At 43.0% G+C, this 20,976-nt stretch overlaps 9 protein-coding genes across 9 annotated transcripts; 7 read left to right on the top strand and 2 right to left on the bottom strand.

Annotated features, from left to right (window-relative positions):
• Window positions 1-433: 433 nt before the first annotated feature.
• On the top strand, window positions 434-1,055 carry N7469_009059 (uncharacterized protein; the record flags this gene model as incomplete). The annotated part of the gene is made up of 3 exons (XM_056647977.1): window positions 434-565; window positions 628-761; window positions 830-1,055. The coding sequence occupies 3 exons, from the start codon at window positions 434-436 to the stop codon at window positions 1,053-1,055; spliced, it is 492 nt and encodes a 163-aa protein (XP_056497742.1).
• A 3,129-nt stretch (window positions 1,056-4,184) lies between these two features.
• On the top strand, window positions 4,185-4,469 carry N7469_009058 (uncharacterized protein; the record flags this gene model as incomplete). Its single annotated transcript, XM_056647976.1, has 1 exon — window positions 4,185-4,469. One exon carries the CDS (start codon window positions 4,185-4,187, stop codon window positions 4,467-4,469), a length of 285 nt encoding a protein of 94 aa, XP_056497741.1.
• Window positions 4,470-5,919: 1,450 nt separating this feature from the next.
• On the top strand, window positions 5,920-6,753 carry N7469_009057 (PAN domain-containing protein; the record flags this gene model as incomplete). Its single annotated transcript, XM_056647975.1, has 1 exon — window positions 5,920-6,753. One exon carries the CDS (start codon window positions 5,920-5,922, stop codon window positions 6,751-6,753), a length of 834 nt encoding a protein of 277 aa, XP_056497740.1.
• Window positions 6,754-7,977: 1,224 nt separating this feature from the next.
• N7469_009056 (uncharacterized protein) lies at window positions 7,978-8,746 on the top strand (the record flags this gene model as incomplete). The annotated part of the gene is made up of 2 exons (XM_056647974.1): window positions 7,978-8,555; window positions 8,611-8,746. The coding sequence occupies 2 exons, from the start codon at window positions 7,978-7,980 to the stop codon at window positions 8,744-8,746; spliced, it is 714 nt and encodes a 237-aa protein (XP_056497739.1).
• A 1,242-nt stretch (window positions 8,747-9,988) lies between these two features.
• N7469_009055 (DNA/RNA non-specific endonuclease) lies at window positions 9,989-11,029 on the top strand (the record flags this gene model as incomplete). The annotated part of the gene is made up of 1 exon (XM_056647973.1): window positions 9,989-11,029. One exon carries the CDS (start codon window positions 9,989-9,991, stop codon window positions 11,027-11,029), a length of 1,041 nt encoding a protein of 346 aa, XP_056497738.1.
• Window positions 11,030-12,066: 1,037 nt separating this feature from the next.
• N7469_009054 (aldo/keto reductase) lies at window positions 12,067-13,142 on the bottom strand (the record flags this gene model as incomplete). The annotated part of the gene is made up of 3 exons (XM_056647972.1): window positions 12,067-12,528; window positions 12,579-12,875; window positions 12,933-13,142. The coding sequence occupies 3 exons, from the start codon at window positions 13,140-13,142 to the stop codon at window positions 12,067-12,069; spliced, it is 969 nt and encodes a 322-aa protein (XP_056497737.1).
• Window positions 13,143-15,512: 2,370 nt separating this feature from the next.
• N7469_009053 (SDR family NAD(P)-dependent oxidoreductase) lies at window positions 15,513-16,408 on the bottom strand (the record flags this gene model as incomplete). The annotated part of the gene is made up of 2 exons (XM_056647971.1): window positions 15,513-15,975; window positions 16,059-16,408. 2 exons carry the CDS (start codon window positions 16,406-16,408, stop codon window positions 15,513-15,515), a joined length of 813 nt encoding a protein of 270 aa, XP_056497736.1.
• Window positions 16,409-16,892: 484 nt separating this feature from the next.
• On the top strand, window positions 16,893-17,835 carry N7469_009052 (uncharacterized protein; the record flags this gene model as incomplete). The annotated part of the gene is made up of 3 exons (XM_056647970.1): window positions 16,893-16,986; window positions 17,050-17,471; window positions 17,527-17,835. The coding sequence occupies 3 exons, from the start codon at window positions 16,893-16,895 to the stop codon at window positions 17,833-17,835; spliced, it is 825 nt and encodes a 274-aa protein (XP_056497735.1).
• A 1,713-nt stretch (window positions 17,836-19,548) lies between these two features.
• Window positions 19,549-19,786, top strand: N7469_009051 (Short-chain dehydrogenase/reductase SDR; the record flags this gene model as incomplete). The annotated part of the gene is made up of 2 exons (XM_056647969.1): window positions 19,549-19,635; window positions 19,703-19,786. 2 exons carry the CDS (start codon window positions 19,549-19,551, stop codon window positions 19,784-19,786), a joined length of 171 nt encoding a protein of 56 aa, XP_056497734.1.
• Window positions 19,787-20,976: the final 1,190 nt, after the last annotated feature.

Here is a 20,976-nt window from a genome sequence, read left to right as displayed (position 1 = left end):
CATTGATTTAAAGTACTATATTATAGTATCCTATTTTCAATAATATTATTCGCCAATATTGAATATGCATAACGCAGAAATACCCTCGTGGTTAGGATATGGAGCGTTTCATCAATATTCTGGTTCAAGTACACATGGGGGGGTTTCGATTGGGCGTATACAAACGGCTCTAAACCTCTCACATAACTCTGCATTTGCTTCCCAATTGAAAAATTCAAGATTATTTCATGGATACATTCTATATATTTCACACTGGTTTTGTGTATACGTGTGATTGTATACCTAAGTTCACTAACGACCCTTTTTATCCCAGTTGAGGGCACGCGCTATTCCTGATTAGGATGGCGCTAGAATTTTTATCCCTGAGTCTCGTAGGAAAAAAAGGCAGTTCTCGTCAGAAACCGTGTCACAGACTCTTCTGAGATTGATCATCATGTGGTTTAATGCTACTTTACTGGTCTTGATTACCTTCGCACTTGCAGTGGCGGATACTTCGGTTATATCGCTGTTCCTCATTGATCTCAACGAGACCCCACAATCACTTGTCGGATCCATCATGGCAGAGGTAAGTTTTGATCTAAAGTAGTTACTGATAATCTGCAACCAAATTCTTAAGTCTTACTCTAGGAGAATAATACAACTACCTATAGCATCAACTGCGCCAAGACCGTAGATGCCAGCGATTGTGCATATTTTCCGGGCTTGCTGTACACTGCAGGACCTACAACAGTTGAATATGCGTTGAACCCTCCCTATGACCAGTATGTGATGTTTTAAAGAACTGAAGTTCATGTCGAGTCGCATGCTGATATATTCTTGACCCGACCAGATTTGGTACACCGATCTGCTCTGTGGATGGAACTACTTCTGCCATTTGTACCATTGTGGTGTCGGTGACTGGCGACATCACACCCTACCATGAAACCAGGGCCTTGAACAAAGATATGATTATCTCAACGCGTGTAACTATCACTGCTGGTCCAACTCGGTCCGGAACTGGTGCTTCGGTTAAAACCGTGGAATCCTCTCAAGACCACCAACGCTGGGGACTTTGAATGCCTCAGGCGCACTAGCGAGATCTGTTTCATGGCCACATTTCCTGAAAATGTTTTGGGCGGGAAAGATATAACCAGTTCAAGTTTCACTATCGAAAAGCCATACAGCATAAGCAATGGATTGTTTGAATAAGCTTTTATACTTCTCACCTTTAAATTCTCAGTCATTAGTTGGTATAATTACAGACACAAGTAGATTCGAATCCAGATTGAGAGTATTTTTACAATTTTCGCTGAGTCAGATTCTAGAGCAGATACTGTTGTGGAATCCAGTAATTATTGTAATATCAACAAATTGTTACGCACCCTGCAAGGCGAGGGGCCGCAATCTACAAATAGGTTATTGAGAGCCAATCAATCTACAATTACTACGACCATCCGCAGATCATGTGCAAGTACACCACGAAAAACCATGGCCATTCCATCAGGGCCGGACGATATACTATAACTAGTCAGCTCCAGAGGGAAAACTATAAAAAATCCTGACTGTGAAGGTCTAAGGCCAGGTTTAATTTCAACAAGGCGTTGCCTGCAAACTGTTATTGTCAAACTTGAAAAATGTAAATACAGTGGCCGACGCGATTTGGATACGGTGTGGCTTCGGTGCCACGTTGTTCTGTTCCGACGGCATCTGGGGTAAAAGGTAAACACGACGACAAGGTTACGTGGTACATATGACCCTATATCGGGTTCTGACCCGTTACATGCCAGAACGCACAAAAGATAGAGATTTTTTTAACGAGATTTTATTGGATAGCGATATCGGACAGCAATATCTGGATAATATGGTTAAACTCTGCACAAATACAGAGTATGTAATATACTATCCAGATCTGTATCCATTGAAGAATTGTTGTCCAGTCTGCTCTCTGTCTATATCAGCGTAAATATTTGTACAACAATATCTACGCAGTTATACTAACTATCGCAGAATTGCAATACAAAGACAAATGAAACGTATCCTACATTGTCGACAACAATTTTTGGATGGCCCACTACATCAACAACGCTATAGCAATGGAAAATGTATATACCGACAGATACATTGTAATTTTGCCCAATTTTGCTATCTTTGTGCAGATATTTACTGTGACAAAAAAGAATGGAATAGTCATTGTAAAACACATTCGAAGGAACTGCACGCTCGATGTGGTTGGTCAACAAAGGAAAAGACCCCGATGAAAGAATTCAACAATGGTTGGTCAATTCAACACTTCTCGATCACATCGAGAGCCATTTTGACACATTAAAAACTTCAACTACCTATATTTGTCCACAACCGTACTGCTAGGAAAATGACTCTTTGGGCTTTCGTCGCCATTTTTTCGACATACATCCAATTAGAGAACCACGTTACTATTGTGTCAGACGAAAATGAAAGTGGCAAGAGGAACCGGATCTCGAGGTTTAAACAGAGGCTCCCCGGGATAACTGTTCTTCTGCATATATCCAAGGAAACCCTGCATCAGGAGACAACGATAGTCTAATAAGCTTTGAAGTAAAAAGCGCTTTTGACATGGAAAGACTCATGGAAGAATCTACGTGTTTCGATAATCATCAGGCGAGGTGCAGGGAAAACGCAGGTGACATATGGGCAACAGAGACGCATTACACAGTCGAAAATGCTTTTTACCCGTTAGGTCTAGTTTTACCCGTTAGGTCTAGCCAGCAGTAGGGGCCTCAGTGGCATGCGGCGGAGTAACATGCCATCAAGTCATAAATGTGTATATACAACTAGGCACCCGGTTCAACCTTTTTTCCTCGCATTATGCCGGGATGGTCACACAGCATAACCACAAAAGCAAGGGGAGCTAAATAGACCATGTTTTCGTTCGTTGCCATGAAACATTGCTTGACACTTGTATGTTTATTCACATGTAATTTAGGTGTATGAGATACGCACACATGTTATAGGCCTTACGCCACAGAACAGCTTGTGTAGCTAGCATCCTTCCCTTACATTTGATACGGGCATTAGGTAGAAGTAATTTCAATTTAGTGAGTCATATCCAATCTATCAAGTGTCGTAATCTCTAAGGAGAGATACTTGTTGTCCTAATTGATCCAAGGATATTTGCTCATACCACAGTGGTCCACCTAGGCTTTCCTCTTGCGGATTTTATTAGTCTCATTCAAGAAGGCGGACAGCCACCGATATCTTTTTGCGAAAGAGGTAAAGAAATGCAAGCTTTGAAAGTAAGTATGTCATAGATTTGTTCAAAGGGAATTCCGTTACGATTAATAAATGCTTATTTCTCTTTGACTGCGTAGTAGCTAGTGCGCCTTATGATGATCTAAAAACCCAAGGTGGCAATTAATTTTAATGTCGCATTATTTCCGACGGCTCAACACGGAGCTGGAAAACAGAATTTAGTCCCAAACAAGAACTCTTGGGTACCAAATCTGAATCGCATTCATTCGGAGCAACATCGAGCATGCCTGGATTCAGTGATTGGATGAGTCTTCCGTCATAGACAACTTCTAAAGCCAACACGAATTCCTCACCTTATTCTCCTCCATTGCTCCAGATTTCCGTTTTCCGGCGATTAATGACCAGTGTTACAGTCGAACTTATGTCCATGTTACTGTAAATTAAGTTTGTTGTCAGAACTGTCCGGGACACGTATTCACATTGCAAAGAGTCAATACTACTAATGCCAAAAGTTCTTCAAGGTAAATTTTAGAATCAATGATGCGTCTAGCTCGCCAATAACAGCGCTCTTTACACAGAGAACTATCCCTAATGTCCATGATGCTTTGATCTGACTTGTGCGGTGATATCTTTGGTTGGCTTATATCTTCAATACGTCTCTCCTTATCTGAAGCTTAAAAACTCCGATTACATCATGTGGGAGAGCGAAACATGATTGGTTACGTTTCGGCCTTAACTTTCCAATCTTCAGAGGTACCGAAGATTTAGTTGCGAATGGATTCAACGACTTCTTAGCTGTAACCTGATATATGAAATCTAGCTGTCTATAAATTGCTATTCACTCTCTATGTGTTCCCAAAAACTACATTCACTCTGATCATCTAATACGAAGACCAGGAAAAAAAATATCTCAAAAGGTAGACAAAGCCCCTACAAAAACTACCAGAGAGACTACTAACAGATTTGAATTTAAGACAATGAAGCTTCTCACCCTTCTAGCTGTTCCACTTGCAGCAACTCTCGTGCAAGGCCAAGGCGGCAATCCCCCTCACCTACAAGGCGGCGGCGGCGGTGGCGGCGGCGGCGGCGGCGCTCAACCAACATGCAGTAATTGTTCGACACAAAAAGTCTGTGATAGCTGTGTCACTACCGAAGTACCTCATACGTCTATTATCCCAGCCCAGACCCATTCCTGGACTCAAACCGAAGTCAACTGTCAAGCAGTACCTACAACCTCGACATGTTCTACGCCATTGCCTTAATTCCAAGATATCCAGCTCGCCCTATTTCCTGTACTGTGCCAAAAGTATTTAGGAAGCTCAGGAGTGCTGAGAAAGTGGGTCTCTTGTAACGAGTAGCCTTGGCATGGGTTTTCTCCTGGCAAAAGGTTTTCCCCTTGCTGCAACAAGAATTTGGAGGCTATGGTAATTTTAATACAAAGTCATCTTAATGTAAACACATAATTACCGTTCTAAAGAATTGTGGAGTCTAAGGTTTCGTAGGAATCTCGGTACGGGACGAACCCGCAAGTGGGTACCCGCTACCCGCACCGCAGAAAGAGGGTTCTGTTCAACTGCTTAACTACACGCCCCACAATTTGGGGATTGTGTACAATAGCTAGATACCCGTGAGTATCAAGAGAGTACCCTAATACCCTCTCTTACCCTCGTTTTCGCCAAATTGAATAATTTTGGCCAAAGACTCAGTATATTCGCATTGTTTGACTAAAAGACTTGGTATTTTGACCTTTTTTGCCAAAGGGATAGAGTATACTCCCCTTACACGCGGGCTACCCTAGGGGTACCCGCATGCGGGCTAGGGTATCAAAGTGCTACCCTCACTTGCAAATTGAGGGTTGCGTTTGGTAGGTCTTCTCAAAACCTGCGAGTATACTGCAATCCAGTCTTATTAATACCGTCAAAAACCACTACATGCGTTTTCGGATCTGTACGAAATGCTTGACTAAACAGATTTTGTATTTATCATATATAAATAAATACAGGGTAGAAATACGCAAATAGTGGAAATATATTAGGTAATGCGATATATTTGCCAGTGAAGCTAGTTTCGAGACAAGCTGTCACTAGCTATCGAAGTATACTATACTATGATCCATGTTTATTAGAGATGTGCATCAAATGCATTTGGTTTTCTAAATAACATTAACTATTTCAAGTTTTAGAAATGAAACAGGGGATTAACTGAACGCGACGTATAGTAGCTAGATATGCCTGTTGTCTACACTACTATAGTAACAATCTATCTCGTTCTGTCAGCATGAGGCGGGACCCCGTCTCATGGTCCACCTGTTGTCCAGGCCTAACTGGATCCTGGACTCCAGTAATATTTCTTCATCATTACCCTAGTCTCATCGTCATATAAGATGAGCATGTGATCTTCGTTGCATAACGGGTTCCAACTAATTCTCCTGGGAATCCGTGGATAGCTCAAATTTAATTTAGACAACTGGATGGCATTTCTTCCTTCCGTTTTCATGAACGGGTTGCAGTTGTCTATATGTCTATCGGTCATAGCCGGCCAGGGTGGATTAGAGAGGGTGTAAGAATCACTGGTTGCGCATCCAATTCTAGTGTATCTGCATTATAAATATAGGGCACCACAAGGCATTCTCTACGCACATTTCCTTGGATAGCTCTTTTGGATCCAACTTGGAAGTTTTGTTTCATTTGTGAATTTCCATCGGGTATTACGATGCTTCGATCGGTCATTTGCGCTTTCGGCGTGTTTACCCTTACGCTAGCCACACAGCCACCATTCGGTGTTACACTGGCTGCCCAGGATTGTGGGCTCATACCTGGTAATAGCCAGGCGAGCTACGACGGTATCTGCCCACCTGGAGGCGCATCAGATCCCGTTATCCAGTTGGACGGGGGTGCACAGTTCAAATACAAATGTGATGAATGGGCGACCATAGATAACATGAAAAGCGACTGCGCCTCTACGATCGAAGACTGTGCAAAGAAGTGTGCATCTGAGCCAAACTGCTTATTAAGTTCGTGGTATGCTGAGGACAAACAATGTTACCTCATCGACCATAAACGGATTGATGGTGGCTATGCAGAAGGTAACCACAGCAATTATGTTTTACTGGAAAAAGTGCCAGGCAGCAGTATCCTGGACCCACCTGGACCTCCGATATTAAATACTAAAAATCTCTGTGCGAATGATGATGGAGACGGAACTGAGTTCTTTCTCCGTACTCCCAACAATCAACAGACGAAATGGCGAGTTTATTGCAACCACAGGGCGACTCCGATCGAGTGGAATGAGCTTGGGGTTATGAACGCCACTACTACTCCTTATGACACTCTTCTTGCGCACCGGCACTGGGACGCCGGCTATCGGGCCTTTGTTTGGAAAGATATTGATTTCTCTTATCGGCATGCCACCGTCTATAATCTCCCTGATTCTTTTATCAGCACAACTTTGGATCGATTTTTCCTTCAGCCCAAGAAGGGCTCCCGGGAACACGTTATTGCCCGTATTGATGATACTGCATTGAAGTTCACAAATCCCAGCCGTTGACGCCAGTCTAAGGAGTTACTTCTTCTCTTTTCCTATATTTGGCAGGAAAAATGAGAAAGATTTTTGTATGCAAATGTGGAGAGAAAAAGATATAATCGCTTTTTGAGGATTGTCCTTGGAGGTTGAAGCTCTACTCCTTTTCCCGAGTACATTATATTATCAAATTGTGTCTGTCTCCCCGATGTTCTATCAACGCAGTTCGATCTCCATAATTTGGTTTCATCTGAGGAACTTCGGATTTGTGACTACTGAGAAATCAGGTCTAGCTCCTTTATTCAAACCGCATGCTTTCTGTTCGTAGTCATCGTGTTTGCTTACGTAGGAAATTCGTAGCGATGAGTCTGACATTCAATTACAAATTCAACAGTTGGAACATTCTCAACTAATCCTATATACTGGTATGAAGAATTTGCAGTCCTGTTTGTTTGACACGAAAAGTAGAAAATATTCATAGCTAAGGCTTGGCTTACTTTGAGGCTTTGTGATACTGCCAGTCATTCTGAGAAATGGCTTTAGTATCAATATTAAGAACTGCCATTTATGATTCAATCTTTATTAGAGCCATAACATAGTTTCCTTGAAATACATTTAGGTCTGGATATAACCTACTGCGTATCCTGGCAACATTCAATTCAACTGTTTCTTGAGCATCGCGGAATTGTGCCTGGACTATCTATCTACAATATTGCGCACCTGAAGATATACTTGCTAATGTAACACAAGCCAGAAACATTGCAGTTTACCTCAGTCTGATGAAGCTACAGTCCCCGGTTATAGAGCTGCGTTATTTTCCACTACTCTGATGTAATATGAATGGAAGTTTACGCAAACATACTTCCTTGGTACTTAATTCTTTCGCCCATACTTAGGGGTTCAAGGGATTAACAGATCTAGATTCGCATTTTAGTCGCTGAAGCCCCTTCTACGTTGCATTTGACACTTCTGAATCGTCATACATCCCAAAGGCCATGCCACAAAGTGACAGTACGATATAGCATTGGTATCATTCAAGCTCTGCAAACGGTTAGGTTTAGCTTTGTCGCCGTTCGAGCTTTTGTCATGATCCGAGACTGAAACATCACGTTTGAGCACGGAATGTTGCCGCTCTCAAGCTATATAAGCAGCACCCACGGCCTGGTTTTTTCAGCATACCAATTCTTTATTAAATCACAATATACCATCCAGAAAGAATAAATTTTCTTTACTTCCATTATTTCATCTAAGATGGATGTCAACGCCCCCAAGTTCAGAGGGCCTGCTACAGCAGCAGCAATCTCCGAATGGTTTACCAAGTGTGAGGCTGCCTTCCGTCGTTATGAAAATCTCAAACCAGGGACACTTGTGGATTCTGAAAAGATAGCAATTGCCGGTGGCGTTATCGCCGATGACGAGGAAATGTTGGACGAAACCTGTAAGGGTTTATTGAGTTGGTATAATTGGAACGCGACTGTCCTTGAAAATGATACCTGGGATACTTTCCGGGACGAAGTCAAAGATCAACTCCTGGGAACTACCTGGCGTCTCACAGTCCTGAAGCAGTTCTTCACCTACTGCCAGGATGATATCATAGAGGCATACTTCAAACAGTTCTGGGACCTGCGCAACAGTATGAGACGAAGCAGCCAGCTCCCCAATGTCGATGAACAGGTTTACAACTGCCTCCTATTGTTTCGTACTTCACCTGAGATCTATGAGCCGTTCTTGGAAGATTTGATCAGTGCGGAAAAACTTTTTACCATGAAGGAGCTCGAGCTCCGCCGGATGCTCAAGAAATATGAGACTCCAACTGCCAAAGTTCCACCGTGTGTATATCCAATTATCCTGTTTGGCAATTTGATGCTAACATATTCTGTACAGCTTGCACTACAGCCAACTGACTGCTGCCGATATTCCTTATCTCTTGGGCAAATTGTGGGGTAACAATGGCCCCAATTATGGGTTCCAGGGGGGGCTACGAAACGGGCGGTACAGACCCCCTTGGAAGCTATCCTGATCACCCCCGCGAGCTAGGTCGTTTGACTAGGCTCGATATTTGGGGTGATACCAACCAAGGAATAGTCCAAAGGTTTGGTTTAACCTTTTCCAACTATAGTTCTATACTATATCAGGGATCGGGCAATCACAATTCGCATAAATTCACGTTAGATCTGGATAAAGACGACTATATTCAGAGCGCGACATTCTCCAGGTATATTTACTATGGACGCGTCTCTTATGTCCATGTCAAAACTGCCAAAGGCAAAGAGGTCGAATTTGGTACCAGAAGGGACGAGAACAAAACCTTTACAGCTCCTAGGGGATACTGTATTGTGGGGTTTCAATTTTTGTGGGGAAGGTACCATACGCTCAACAGAGTTAATTGGTACACTAATCGAAAAGTCGGAGCGATTTACGGTCCTATCCTACAGTAAATGCCTGTTCTGCTGCTGCAGGCCATTTACGGGTATACAGAAAAATTTTGAGTTCGAAACAAATTCGCTTGACTAGTTTACTGCCATACTTTTTGATAATAAGAAAATCTTTAACCCTTTCCGCCTTTTTGCTCAAGGGAACCTCAGTGTAGCATGAATCGATCAGTTCCCGTATCTGACATAATTCTGACATTGGTCTGGTAGATAATTTAGAGTCCATCAGCTGCCCATTTTCTTTCTTTCTGGCCCATCAACAAAAAATTCTCCACGATCGATTTTACTCTCGAGGGGCTGGACATTATTACGTCTATGACTTGTATGAGTAATCTGCTCATTAACTAGTGTTGCCATACTGAGGAATATACTTCGTTGGTTCGACATAGCAGGCGTGAATTCCGACGGTCGTTTCAAATTTTTGGCCTATGAATGCGCTTGCAAATGAGCCTTCTGTGGAGCCCATTGTCATAGAATAATTCAATGATCCTGTGAATGAAGTTCTTTGGATGAGAACTTTCGTAGCCGCCGATTTGAGCAGTCTAGTGGCAGCTCAAGGCCTAATTTCTTACTATTGCCTCTCCGGAAACGGCCATTTGATCAAGTATCAAGGGAAGATACGACTGGTACAAGTTATAATATAATCCCCTCAAGTCATGATGCATAGACTGGGATTAATTGCAAAATACTATTGCAAAGACCAATCATTGCGTTACACCCGCTTAAATCTTCATGAATCCCTCAAGCCATATTAAGCTGAGAAATCATCGAAAACTTTCGGGTCTTCTGTGCGCGAAGACAATTCCCTTCTGTACAATCAATCCCCAGATATGTCCAAGACGAGATCTATCGCTGCAGCTGCAGTGGGCGGTATGGTTGGTGCTGGGTTGTCTCAGCTGTATCCAGGACCCAGCAAGGACTCAGCACCGAACACATTCCCTATTCAATCCAAATCTTTGCCATCGCCCAGTCTCATTATACTACCCAGCAAACTCGACAACGGTTCTGCTCAAGGAAAAAATACCTTGGTCTCTAAACTAGTGGAGCCAAGCGGTGTCTTAAAGTACGGCAATCCTGGTCCTGTCAACGATGAACTAAAGGAATCCTCCTTATACGGCGCATATGACCGTCGTACCCGAAATCCCTCTTGGGTAGCAGAGCATATGACCCGTGAATCTGTATCCGCAGTTAGTGGAGAGCGCAGAAATAACTTCAGACAGGACACATCTATTCCTGTCAATTTCCGTGCCAAAGTATCGGACTACAGTAACACAGAGTATGACCGCGGTCACCAGGTTCCAGCCAACCCAGCGAGGTGGTCGCAAGAAGCAGTGGATGGAACCTTCAAGATGTCAAATATGTGTCCACAGATTGGTGTTGGATTCAACCGTCATTATTGGGCGTACTTTGAAGACTTCTGCAAGAATCTTACAAACAGATATCCATCTGTCCGAGTGATAACTGGCCCTTTGTACCTTCCTCACAGGGGAGAAGATGGGAAATGGCGTGTCAGTTATGAAGTTATCGGTCAAGAGAAGAGTACTGGGTCTCCGCCTAATGTTGCGGTGCCTACTCATTTTTATAAGATCATATTTGGAGAAGAAGATAATGATAAAGAGCAAGTTGGGAAAAAGGTGGCTGTTGGGGCATTTGTTTTACCAAATGCGGTGATTAAGAACGATAAAGATCTGACAGATTTTGAGGTCGAGCTTGATGTAATAGAGCGTGCCAGTGGGCTTGAATTTGCACAGGATCTGAAATCGAGCCATCGGAGACGTCTCTGTGAGGAGATCAAATGTGATATTAAGGTCAAGGATTTCAATGATGCCATAGAAGAGGTCACTGATCTAGCAGCTGAAGCTAAGCTTTGAGACATTCCAAGATGAGTTGACCTCTGAATACAGCTATCAAAAATGGCGAAAAGCGGCGTGAAAGCTTGAAAACTCAGCAATATACTTTTGATCTGCGATTTCTACATGGATTATAGTTACATTTGACCATCTCACTACGGCTCGGTTATCCCATTTTTGTCTTTCTCATCTTCAGCAAAGGACACTAAACACAACCAAAAAAATACAACAGCAGGGATTCAGTATGGTAAGTTTAGGTGGCTTGCTGGTTTATCAACTAGAGATTAAAATCTTGTTCCGTACACTAGATTCTGTGGAGAGTGGATATCACCTTACCTTACACTGGTTATTTTCTCTATTCTCTGGCGATGAAAAAAATTGGCAACATCCAAAAAGGCTTTGAGCGATAACTGGAATTTGATCACTCAAAATCCTGTATCTTAGGGAAAGAATGGCTATGCATAAGATCTGCAATTGCTTTACTGTATTCATAAAGATGGAGGCTATGCGCAGATGCCAAGAGACCGATCATTTCAAGGAGAGACTTCGACCCAATGATACTTAAAACAAACTCAGCTGAAAGGGTTCAGTGCAGTGATCGTTCAACAGAGTATGGTTCTCACCCCGGCTCACCCTATTCTCACCCGGGCGGCACCCACCGCACTACTTGCTGTGTTGTAGCCACACGCCGGCAGGTTAGTAGTATGGTGGGTGACCACATGCGAATCCCTGCTGTTGTATGTTTTTGTACTTGTCCTTTTTTTTGCTTCTATGTATTTCTTGATGAACCAGCAAGGGCGAGTGGAATTTCCTTCCAAGTTCGCGCAATTGAAGCAAGATCTGCTGGAGCTGTAGAAGCAACGAACAGCACGCTCCATGTTGTGCCCATATGCAGGCGAGGAGCTGCGGTGGCATCACAAGGAGGTGAATGAATAGAATGACGAGGAATCGTAAGTCATAAAGGTAGTTGTGTTGTCTTAGCGCCTGCAGCATTACGCTACCCCGAAAACCCCACTACATATACAAGTGCATATTCTCGCATGACTTCTTGGAAACATTTAGTGAGTCTTGCCTCTCATGGTTCCGTGAATGCCTTCCAGGTCGCTATACAAACGCCATTCATAGTCCAAGCTTGGATCATTGAATCGAGCCTGTGCATCCAGAGTGGCTATCTGGGCCATGTCCTCAAGCTGCAACTCAAAATCCGCTTCCAAGTTTTCTTCAATTTGCCAATCAACAACACTCTTGGGAATGACTGAACGACCGCTGTTGATACACCACGCAAGTACCACCTGTACGGGACTTTTGCCATATTTCTGACCAATATCCTTCAAAATTGGCTGGTCAATAATCCGCATCATATGTGCAATCTGTTTTGACCATCCAGTCTGTCGATAAAAGTCGTTTTTATTACCCAACGGACTGAACTGAACGACATGAATCCCTTTTGCTCGTAAACATTCGTTAAAATCTTTTTGTTGTAGATAAGGATGAGCTTCCATTTGATGGACAGCCGGGACCTAATAATCAATCAGCTTGTCGTATTATGGTATCTGGTAGTATTACTAACCGTAGAAGTCTCTCTGAGGAGAGTTTCAATTTCGTCCTTGCTAAAATTTGATACTCCAATAGCTTTCGCTTTGCCAGTGCTGGTCAATTTTTCCATTGCTCTCCAAGTTTCCACATATGTCGTTTCACCCAAAATCATTCTGCCATCGGCATCCCGAGGAAACCGATCCGATCCGCGTTTGGAAGTGCACGGATAATGCACCAGCAAAAGATCGACATAAGGGGTATCCAGATCTCGTAAAGAATCATCCAAAGCGCGCTCCACATCATCGGGATGATAATCGTCGCACCATAGTTTCTTACCGAGGAAAATATCTTCGCGGGGAACTCAGCTCTTTTTGATTCCTTTTCCAACTTCCTTTTCAACGTCATAGACCCGAGCTGACAGTCTCTCCCTGAGACTCGGAATCTTGAAATATTCCGAACCTAATTGCGGGATTTTCGCACCGGTGTTTAGTTTGTACGAAGTTGCACGAGTGGTTAGACTGCGTGAAAGGGGTTGTCGAGATGAAATCGACGCGCGAAACATTGGCATTCGGGTTGCTCTGGCTGTAAGAGAAGCCATTATGGAATACTTGCAGGCTTGCTTGCTGATTTTGTGAAGCTCACTAGTATGCGCACGTCTGTTTGCATTTGTGGTTTCTCGCAGTCTATTGTTTTCTCTCTGGCGTTCCAACACTTTCTTGACAAGGCTTTTTATCCAGGTTACCCAATATGAGTCAGAAAGAACGACAAGTCAATGGTGAGATATCCCCAGGTTGTGGCACCCCAGCGCGGTTAATTGTCCCCTCCCCGGCAAAGAAATGTGGAGCTGTGGACTCTGATTATCTTCAAGTGGGACTGTCGACGCGGTGGGCAGGGACACGAGACGGGGTCCGATTGCCAAAAGCCCCCGCGAGACGGAAGGCTCGCCTCTTGATAGGGCCGAATCCGATCTTCTGATCAATCCGTCTGTATATATGGCAGTACAAACTGATAATCTGTTTTCTGTTTGACAAGAATACAGATCCGAATATCATTTCCCATGAATAGAATATATTTCTATACTTGCTGTGGAATACGGTAAATTAGAAATTGTTAAAATACTGTTGAAGACTGGTGCAGATTACACTGTTCTATCCGCTGATAGAAGAATCAGTAAGAGAAAAAGTTGTCAGCGCAGGTGGCTGAATATATAGAATTTACCGAGATCCGCGAGGTCATACTCAGTCTCTTCCAGGATTACTCTTGCTAAATATCTATCAACACAAGCGTCTTCCTCATCTCTACCATGAGGATCTCCTTCTGGTCGCCGGCCTTGCTGGCCATTTCAGCCTCTGCGAAATTGATCAACACCGGTAGATATTCTCCTACCCAAACCAAATACGGGTCGTCTCTCGGTCAGTACTAACAATGCAATAGAAACCAATCCCTACCTCGACGGATACACAGATTTCCTAGCCAAACGATCAAACCTTGTCAAACATTCACGGTCGAAACAGGATTCTAATCTAATTTCAGCCGCAACAACAGCCGATATCGTCAACCTGAATGTACATCTCGCTCGGCTACATCTGTCTAGAGCGCAATGGGACCTCCCGTGCAGTACACCGAATGAAATATATGGATCTGCCGAACAAAAACACAAGCATATTTTTCGAGAACAGAATCCCCAATCTCGGCGGACCGATCGTTCTGTACGAAGAGACAGAAATACCCAAAGATATGAGAGCCGGAGTATTCAAGAAATTCAGTATTCTAAAATCCAGGAATCAGTATAGTACTAGAATCCAATATATTTCGGACTGCACAACTATATTCATTATCAGCCGGAAGGGTTTGTACACTGTACATTTCGTTTGTGGATCCTGGAATGGATGGAAGATAGACAAACACAGGACAAGTTGTTTCACTCTACTGTTATTGATATATTGAAAGATGGCTGGATGATTCCATTGAGCATAAGTATATCAAGCTCTATATTACTTGCCCCGCAGCGGCCTGAAACAATGTGGCTGAGGGCTATACAGACCGGTGGAAGACAGTTCGAAGACGGTTGGGGAGATTATACCCACCTTGAAGAAGCAAGACCAGTGGAGGGAAATCACATACGTGGAACTGGACAATGATGGTTATAGACTTGTCGAAAGAGATTCAGCAGCTGGGAAGAATATATTTCCAAGTATGGCTCGAGGTATAGATCGGATGGACAGGCGAGGGCGACGGGAATACTGCGGGTTGAGGACCACCTTACCCCGTACCACATGGATCAACGGTAGGAGCATGAGGTAACAAGGAGGACTGTGTGTATCTAAACTGCGGCAGGGGCGTGATTTTGGTCTTGAGATGCTAATCAAAACTGGTGACCATTTTGGTTAGGTTATCAGTTAACCGTGGTTTTTGCGATTGCTGCCGCAGTCTAATTCAGAGTATAGAACCAGAGATAGCAATCAAATTGTCCTCTTTACTTATCGTTAAGAAACTTAAATATCTCTATTATAAAGAACAAATACCCAAAACTGTATTGATGGGGTTTAGGTTTTTCTATGGCAGAGCGGATCATGATTGTAAAGCAATAAAGTCGAGTAAACAAATGCTGAAAAACAGATACTCTGCAAGATTAAACTATGGATTTGCTTGACCTCCTAGAAGCGACCGTAGACAAAGCAGTTATCATCGGAGGGCGTGAAACAAAGAAAGAGTCATATTCTAGATCAGCCGGAACATGAAAGATAAACAATTAGGATGCTCATAGAGCAGTTCCGAGAACACTCCAGGAATACTCTGGATTGCTCAGGGAGCAGCTCAGGGCAGCGAGGGGACTAACCCAGCTGGGCTCCGAGAGCTGATCGTTCCCCGAGGCGGCAGTGTTACCGTTACCATTATCAAAGAATAAAAGTCCAGCATAGCACATACTATACTGTATATACTACAGAAGAAAAGCATACTTCCACAGCTATTGCAAGTTACTGAACATTCCACCATCGGCCAACAGTCCTGTCGCATTTACATAGCGACTCATCTCTTCACAAGCTAAAAAAACTGCAGGGCCTGCCATATCTTCTGGATCACCGATTCGACCGAGAGGTATACGCGCCTCAAGAGCGGCTTTTTTGGTGGGATTTTTCATATCATGATCAGCCAACTGAGTAGCAATGGTTCCAGGCATCAGGGCATTGCATCGGATTTTCTCCTTTCCAAGTGAAATAGCCATGGACTGCATCATGGACAAGATTGCGGCTTTTGTGGGGGTGTAATGGGTTTGTAAACCACCGCCGACCAAGGCGCTGACAGAGGAAATACCAATGATAGAACCGCCGTGCCCTTGTTTCACCATCTGGCGAGCGGCAGCCTGGCAAGAATAGAAACAGCCCTTTACATTGACATCCAAACTATGATCAAGAAGAGATGGCTCGATTCTGAATCATTAGGTCAGCGTCACTAACTCTTGATAGTAAAAGAAGATGAAAAGCTTCGATCCTATCCTTTACATTCCACTTACTTGAGAAACTCTGCTTGTTTAAACACACCCGCATTAGCGACAAATATGTCCAATTTGCCCCATTGGGACACGGCTTTTTCAACCAACTTGGAGCCTGTGTGCGGGTTTGTCACGTCGCCGGATAATGCCAGAATATCACCCGCTTGAATACCCTTGCTTTTGATCGCTTTGACCTCTTCAAGAAGACTATGGCGATGATTGTCATCCTGAGGCATACCTAAATGATTCACAGCGACATTGCATCCTTGCGTGATATATGCCAAAACAATCGCGCGACCGATTCCGGTAGTGCCACCAGTGATAGCTGCAGTTTTGCCTTTGAGGAGATTCCAGGCGGGAAGTGCAGCCATTGTAATTCTAGTTATAGCTAAATCAGAAGTGAAACGGTCCAATGATTTAAAGATTGGAGAAAAGCAAGATTCTGTTGTGTTGAGGAGCTTCTAAAAATGGTGGCTCGGGGCTTTCCCAAATTAATTTGGAGCTGGAACGACTTTCCACCCCCTCCTTTAGCCTGTGGTCTTGCAATGATCTTTTGGTTTCGATGGACCCAATGGCAACACGGACAGTGGATCATCTTGTGTCGTCTCGGGACTCAGGCCATGCAAACCCCAATTATTGTCTTCGTCTCGGTTGGTCCCCGACTCGAGACCGGCGAAGTGGGGAAAACGGTTGCAACTATATTAGTTATTTCGAAGAGAAACTTGGAGGTTCCGTTATCTAGATGTTTATAAAAAGGCATTTGCCCTTTTCTTCGTCAATTGGCCTTTTTTCCAATATCCCTCTTGTCAAATTACTGTTCCTGCTTTGTCTTCTTCATACGCAACTCGTTCCGAAATGGCTCCATCTATGATATCCGACCAGCTGGCTACCGACCAGGCACAGAATACACCTCAAACCCAAGTTGGTCTTGGTGGAAAGATCATTGCTAGTATGCAAATTAGGAGATTTTATGTTTGCTTGGAACTATCTGGCTGATATCGAAATTCCTTAGTTACCGGTGCCAACCGCGGCATCGGTCTTGGTATCGCCGAGTGTTGTCTTTCCAATGGCGCTGCCAAGGTGTATTCCATTGATATTGGGGAGACGGGGGAGGACTTCGCTGCTTTATCCAAGCGATACACCGGCAGGCTTTTTGCTGTCACCGCTAACGTAACTGATGAATCCACTATAACCACTGCGATCGATAAAATCATTGAGGAAGCTGGTGCTCTACATGGAATGGTAGTGAACGCTGGACGCACACACCATAAAGCTGCTCTTGATTTCACCAAAGAGGATATCGAGAACTTGTTTAATGTCAACCTCTTCGGAGCTTTCTATACCGCACGCGCCGCCGCTCGTGCATTCATCAAACTCGGAATCAAAGGATCTATTGTCTTTACAGCATCAATGGCGTCATATCGCCCCAACAAAGTACTGTTACTCAATTTCTGAGATGTTTTGGACAATAACTAACTTGAAATTCCAGCGCGTTCCCTCCACCCCATACGGTGCCTCGAAAGCAGGTGTGCGCAATATGACTCACACTCTAGCAATGGAATGGGCACAGTACGGAATTCGTGTGAACAGTGTATCTCCTGGATTAGTCAAGACTGCCATGACATATTGGGTTCCCCAGCAGCCGGATTGGGAACAGCAGCTCAAGTATTACGGTGGTTTCCCTAGATTGGCTGAAGTACAGGAGCTTGGCGGTGCTTATGTGTACCTCCTCAGTGAGGCCGCCAGCTATACTACCTCTATTGACATTCCGGTGAACGGCGTGATTGGCAGTGAGTGATCCGACTTTATGACTTGTGAAATTTATATGCTGACACATTAAGTTTGCTAAGCGACTTGCGATCAAGGAAAGCTGACGGCGCTTGAAATTCTTTTATTGTTTAAATAAGATTACCATGGACGGATCTCTATTGACCAAAATACCGTTGCTACAACGGTAGTTATACCGAAATTTGATTAAATAACGTATTCCATCAAAGCCGGATTTTATACATTTCTTTGCCGTATTCTCTAAAATATGTTATTTGCTAAAATTACAATATTCAATAGCTACTGTAAATCTTATTTTAGCTACAATACAATATAAACTGTGAAATAATATACTGTGAACAACAAAGTATTATACAACGCGCAAAGTACCATACAATGCCTAAAGCACCACACAATGCGTGAAACAATACATGAAACAAAGCCTAGATGCCAGTGTTAGCAGAGATGGAATAAATAGAAAAGGGAGAGGAAGAAAAAGATAGAAGGGGGGGAGAGATAGATGAATATATATATATAAGACAGAAGCTGTTACTATTCTAGTAGAATATTATCCGTGAATCTAAATACCGATAACTACTATAGAATACTGTTAAGATATCATACTATATAAATGCCGTATTATAAACAAAATATCGGTGTGGTACAACAATTATTGGATAGAATATTCTGACTTGCAAACAACTAAATACTATCAAAATCCTAAATAATGTCAAAATACTATGTGAATACTATATAAACACCAAAAAAAGATAACATACCATTCAGATATTGGACATACACCGTAATCCAAACAGTATTCTCACCCAATACTGTTATAGTTACGGTATATTCGAATACTAGAATTCTGACATGGTAGACCTGGTACAATAGATGATTACCTATATTGAGTATTAAGTTGAATGTTCTTACCCGGTCCTTGATCCCTCGCATAATCTACTTAATTTGGACTTATATATAAATCATCATGAACAAGCAATATAGTTCGACACCATAACTTTCCTTTTGGGTTAAATTTGCAATACGCTATAGAATCTTGATAAATTTTGTCACCTATCACGGGTTCGTCTGTATGGAAGGTAGGCGTTTTCCTGGACTTGTCGGTTTGACTCACTTGAAAGGACTTTGAAAAGCCTGAGCATGTATTACTTGGACTAGGAAAGTTCAGGTAATGGACTACATATCCTCTACCTTGCTAAAAACTTATAGTCGATCCCAAATGGCTGAATTGAGAAAGAATGCAAGTAATCTGAGTATGCTTTATGGTACAGAAAGCAAATCCGGAGTAAATTCTTTCCTAATAGCTAGAGACCGTCTCATAATGCTCTGTCTTGGCATCCCATGCTTTCTCAGCATCCAGGAGTACACTCCCGAAGAGTTCCAGGAGATTATGAGCGTCAATGCCAACGGTGCATTCTATACCGTACAGGCCGCTGCAAGAATTAAAAGCAGCAAGGTTTCGGCGATATCGCCTTCACAGCATCTGTCAGCGCGTCACTTGTGAATACGCCCCAACGACAGGCTGCAGTACGTCTCTGTCTTCTCCGTTTCTTCTGTATACAATAGCAGGGAAATCTCTATTCCGTGTTTCACATTTTTTACGGACTTCATTAAGTATAATGCATCGAAAGCTGGGATCTTACAGCTTGCCAGATCGCTTGCAGTGGAATGGGGGAATTTCTGCTGAGTCAACTGTATATCACCGGGCTATACTCAAACAAAAATTATGGAATACGCGTCTAAGGATATGCTCGATAACTGGCTCAATCAAATTCCAGCCCGCCGATTTGCTTCGCCTTATGAGCTTAAAGGGGTAAGGAATTACATAACACCATTTCAAGGCTTCAAGATTGAAATTGTGCTAATATAATTCATACTAGGCTTACCTTTTCTGTGCTTCAGATGCATCCAGTTATATGACGGGATCCAATCTGGTCATTGACGGTGGGTTCGCTCTCTCGTGAAAAATATTTCAATCTAGATGAACTGAGATAACCATTAAGCCTATACATTATTCTTTGTAAAAGCCTCTGGTAGATAAAACAAGCTTGATGAAGCCTCCTTAATTTAGGTAGATACTCGAATTTGAAAGTTTCGACGCTAAGAAAAGAAAAATAAAATGTAAAGCCTCGGGTAACAGATAGTGGATTAACAGATTCGATTTCGTAAACTTCTAGGAGAAAAAGTAGAAAATCTCAAGAGAGAATGAAGAAGATGCCTCAGTGGGCCCTCTGGCACTCTTCAGCAAACTAGGGCATCACCTGGTCAGCTGACTAGCACCCGCGACCATAGCCCATTACAGAAATACAATCTACTTTTATAGAATTTGCATATATTCTTCTACATTTTTCTCTTTGAGAATTATTCAATTCTCCTATAGTATCCCCCGGCTAATTGACTGATGATTTCAATCTTACTTTTCAATTAGAATTTTCCGTGTCAAACATTTGGTCCCTGTATTTATAAGACTACAAATCTTCCATCACACAACACCGATTTGATCAACCAAGCACTTCGATTGGTATACCTCCCGGTAGGAAACGGGATATTCCGTTTCTACTCTTATTGCGAACATTTTGAGATGGTAGAAAAAGTGGAGAAGAAACGGCAGAAACAACAGTAGATTTAGACTAATGTTATAGCACTGCACTCATCATCCAGACCAGGTGTATACAATCTGTATGGCTAAGACTATCCTACGCTAGATAAATTCATAGCCCAAGTAGCAAAGAGCTGGTGTGGCCAGCACAAGGGATGGTCTATTTAGCCGCACTCATTTAAGAGGGTATCCCATTAAGCCCTTTTACCGTCTTTTGCGCTAAATCAAGCTTTGACATATTTATATTGTTTGACACAAGATGTGTCTCATGTCTTGGTGTTTTGCCTTTTATGGCAAATCCTAGCGCCGAATGGGTGTGAGACTATTCTCTTTGCCCGCACGGGTTATTTAAAGCTATCCGTATGCGATTTAGGGTATCAAAGTGCTACAATCACCCGCAAAATTCAGGGTTGCGGATGGGGTTTTCACAAGACTCGCGGGCATGTTGCAGTCTAAGTACTTCAAATCCTGAGACAGTTGTAAAGGTGAAATGTTTTTCAGTCCTACCGTGAGAATAGTTGTTGATCAGAAACTTACTCAAAGACTCTTCGCTTT

The sequence above is a fragment of the Penicillium citrinum genome (assembly GCF_028827155.1).
Source record: "Penicillium citrinum strain IBT 23319 chromosome Unknown utg000008l:1.0-2707905.0:1.0-2709502.0, whole genome shotgun sequence".
Lineage (NCBI taxonomy): Eukaryota > Fungi > Ascomycota > Eurotiomycetes > Eurotiales > Aspergillaceae > Penicillium > Penicillium citrinum.
The sequence above is the reverse complement of the archived record's forward strand: the minus strand, read 5'-3'. Positions and strand labels throughout refer to the sequence as shown.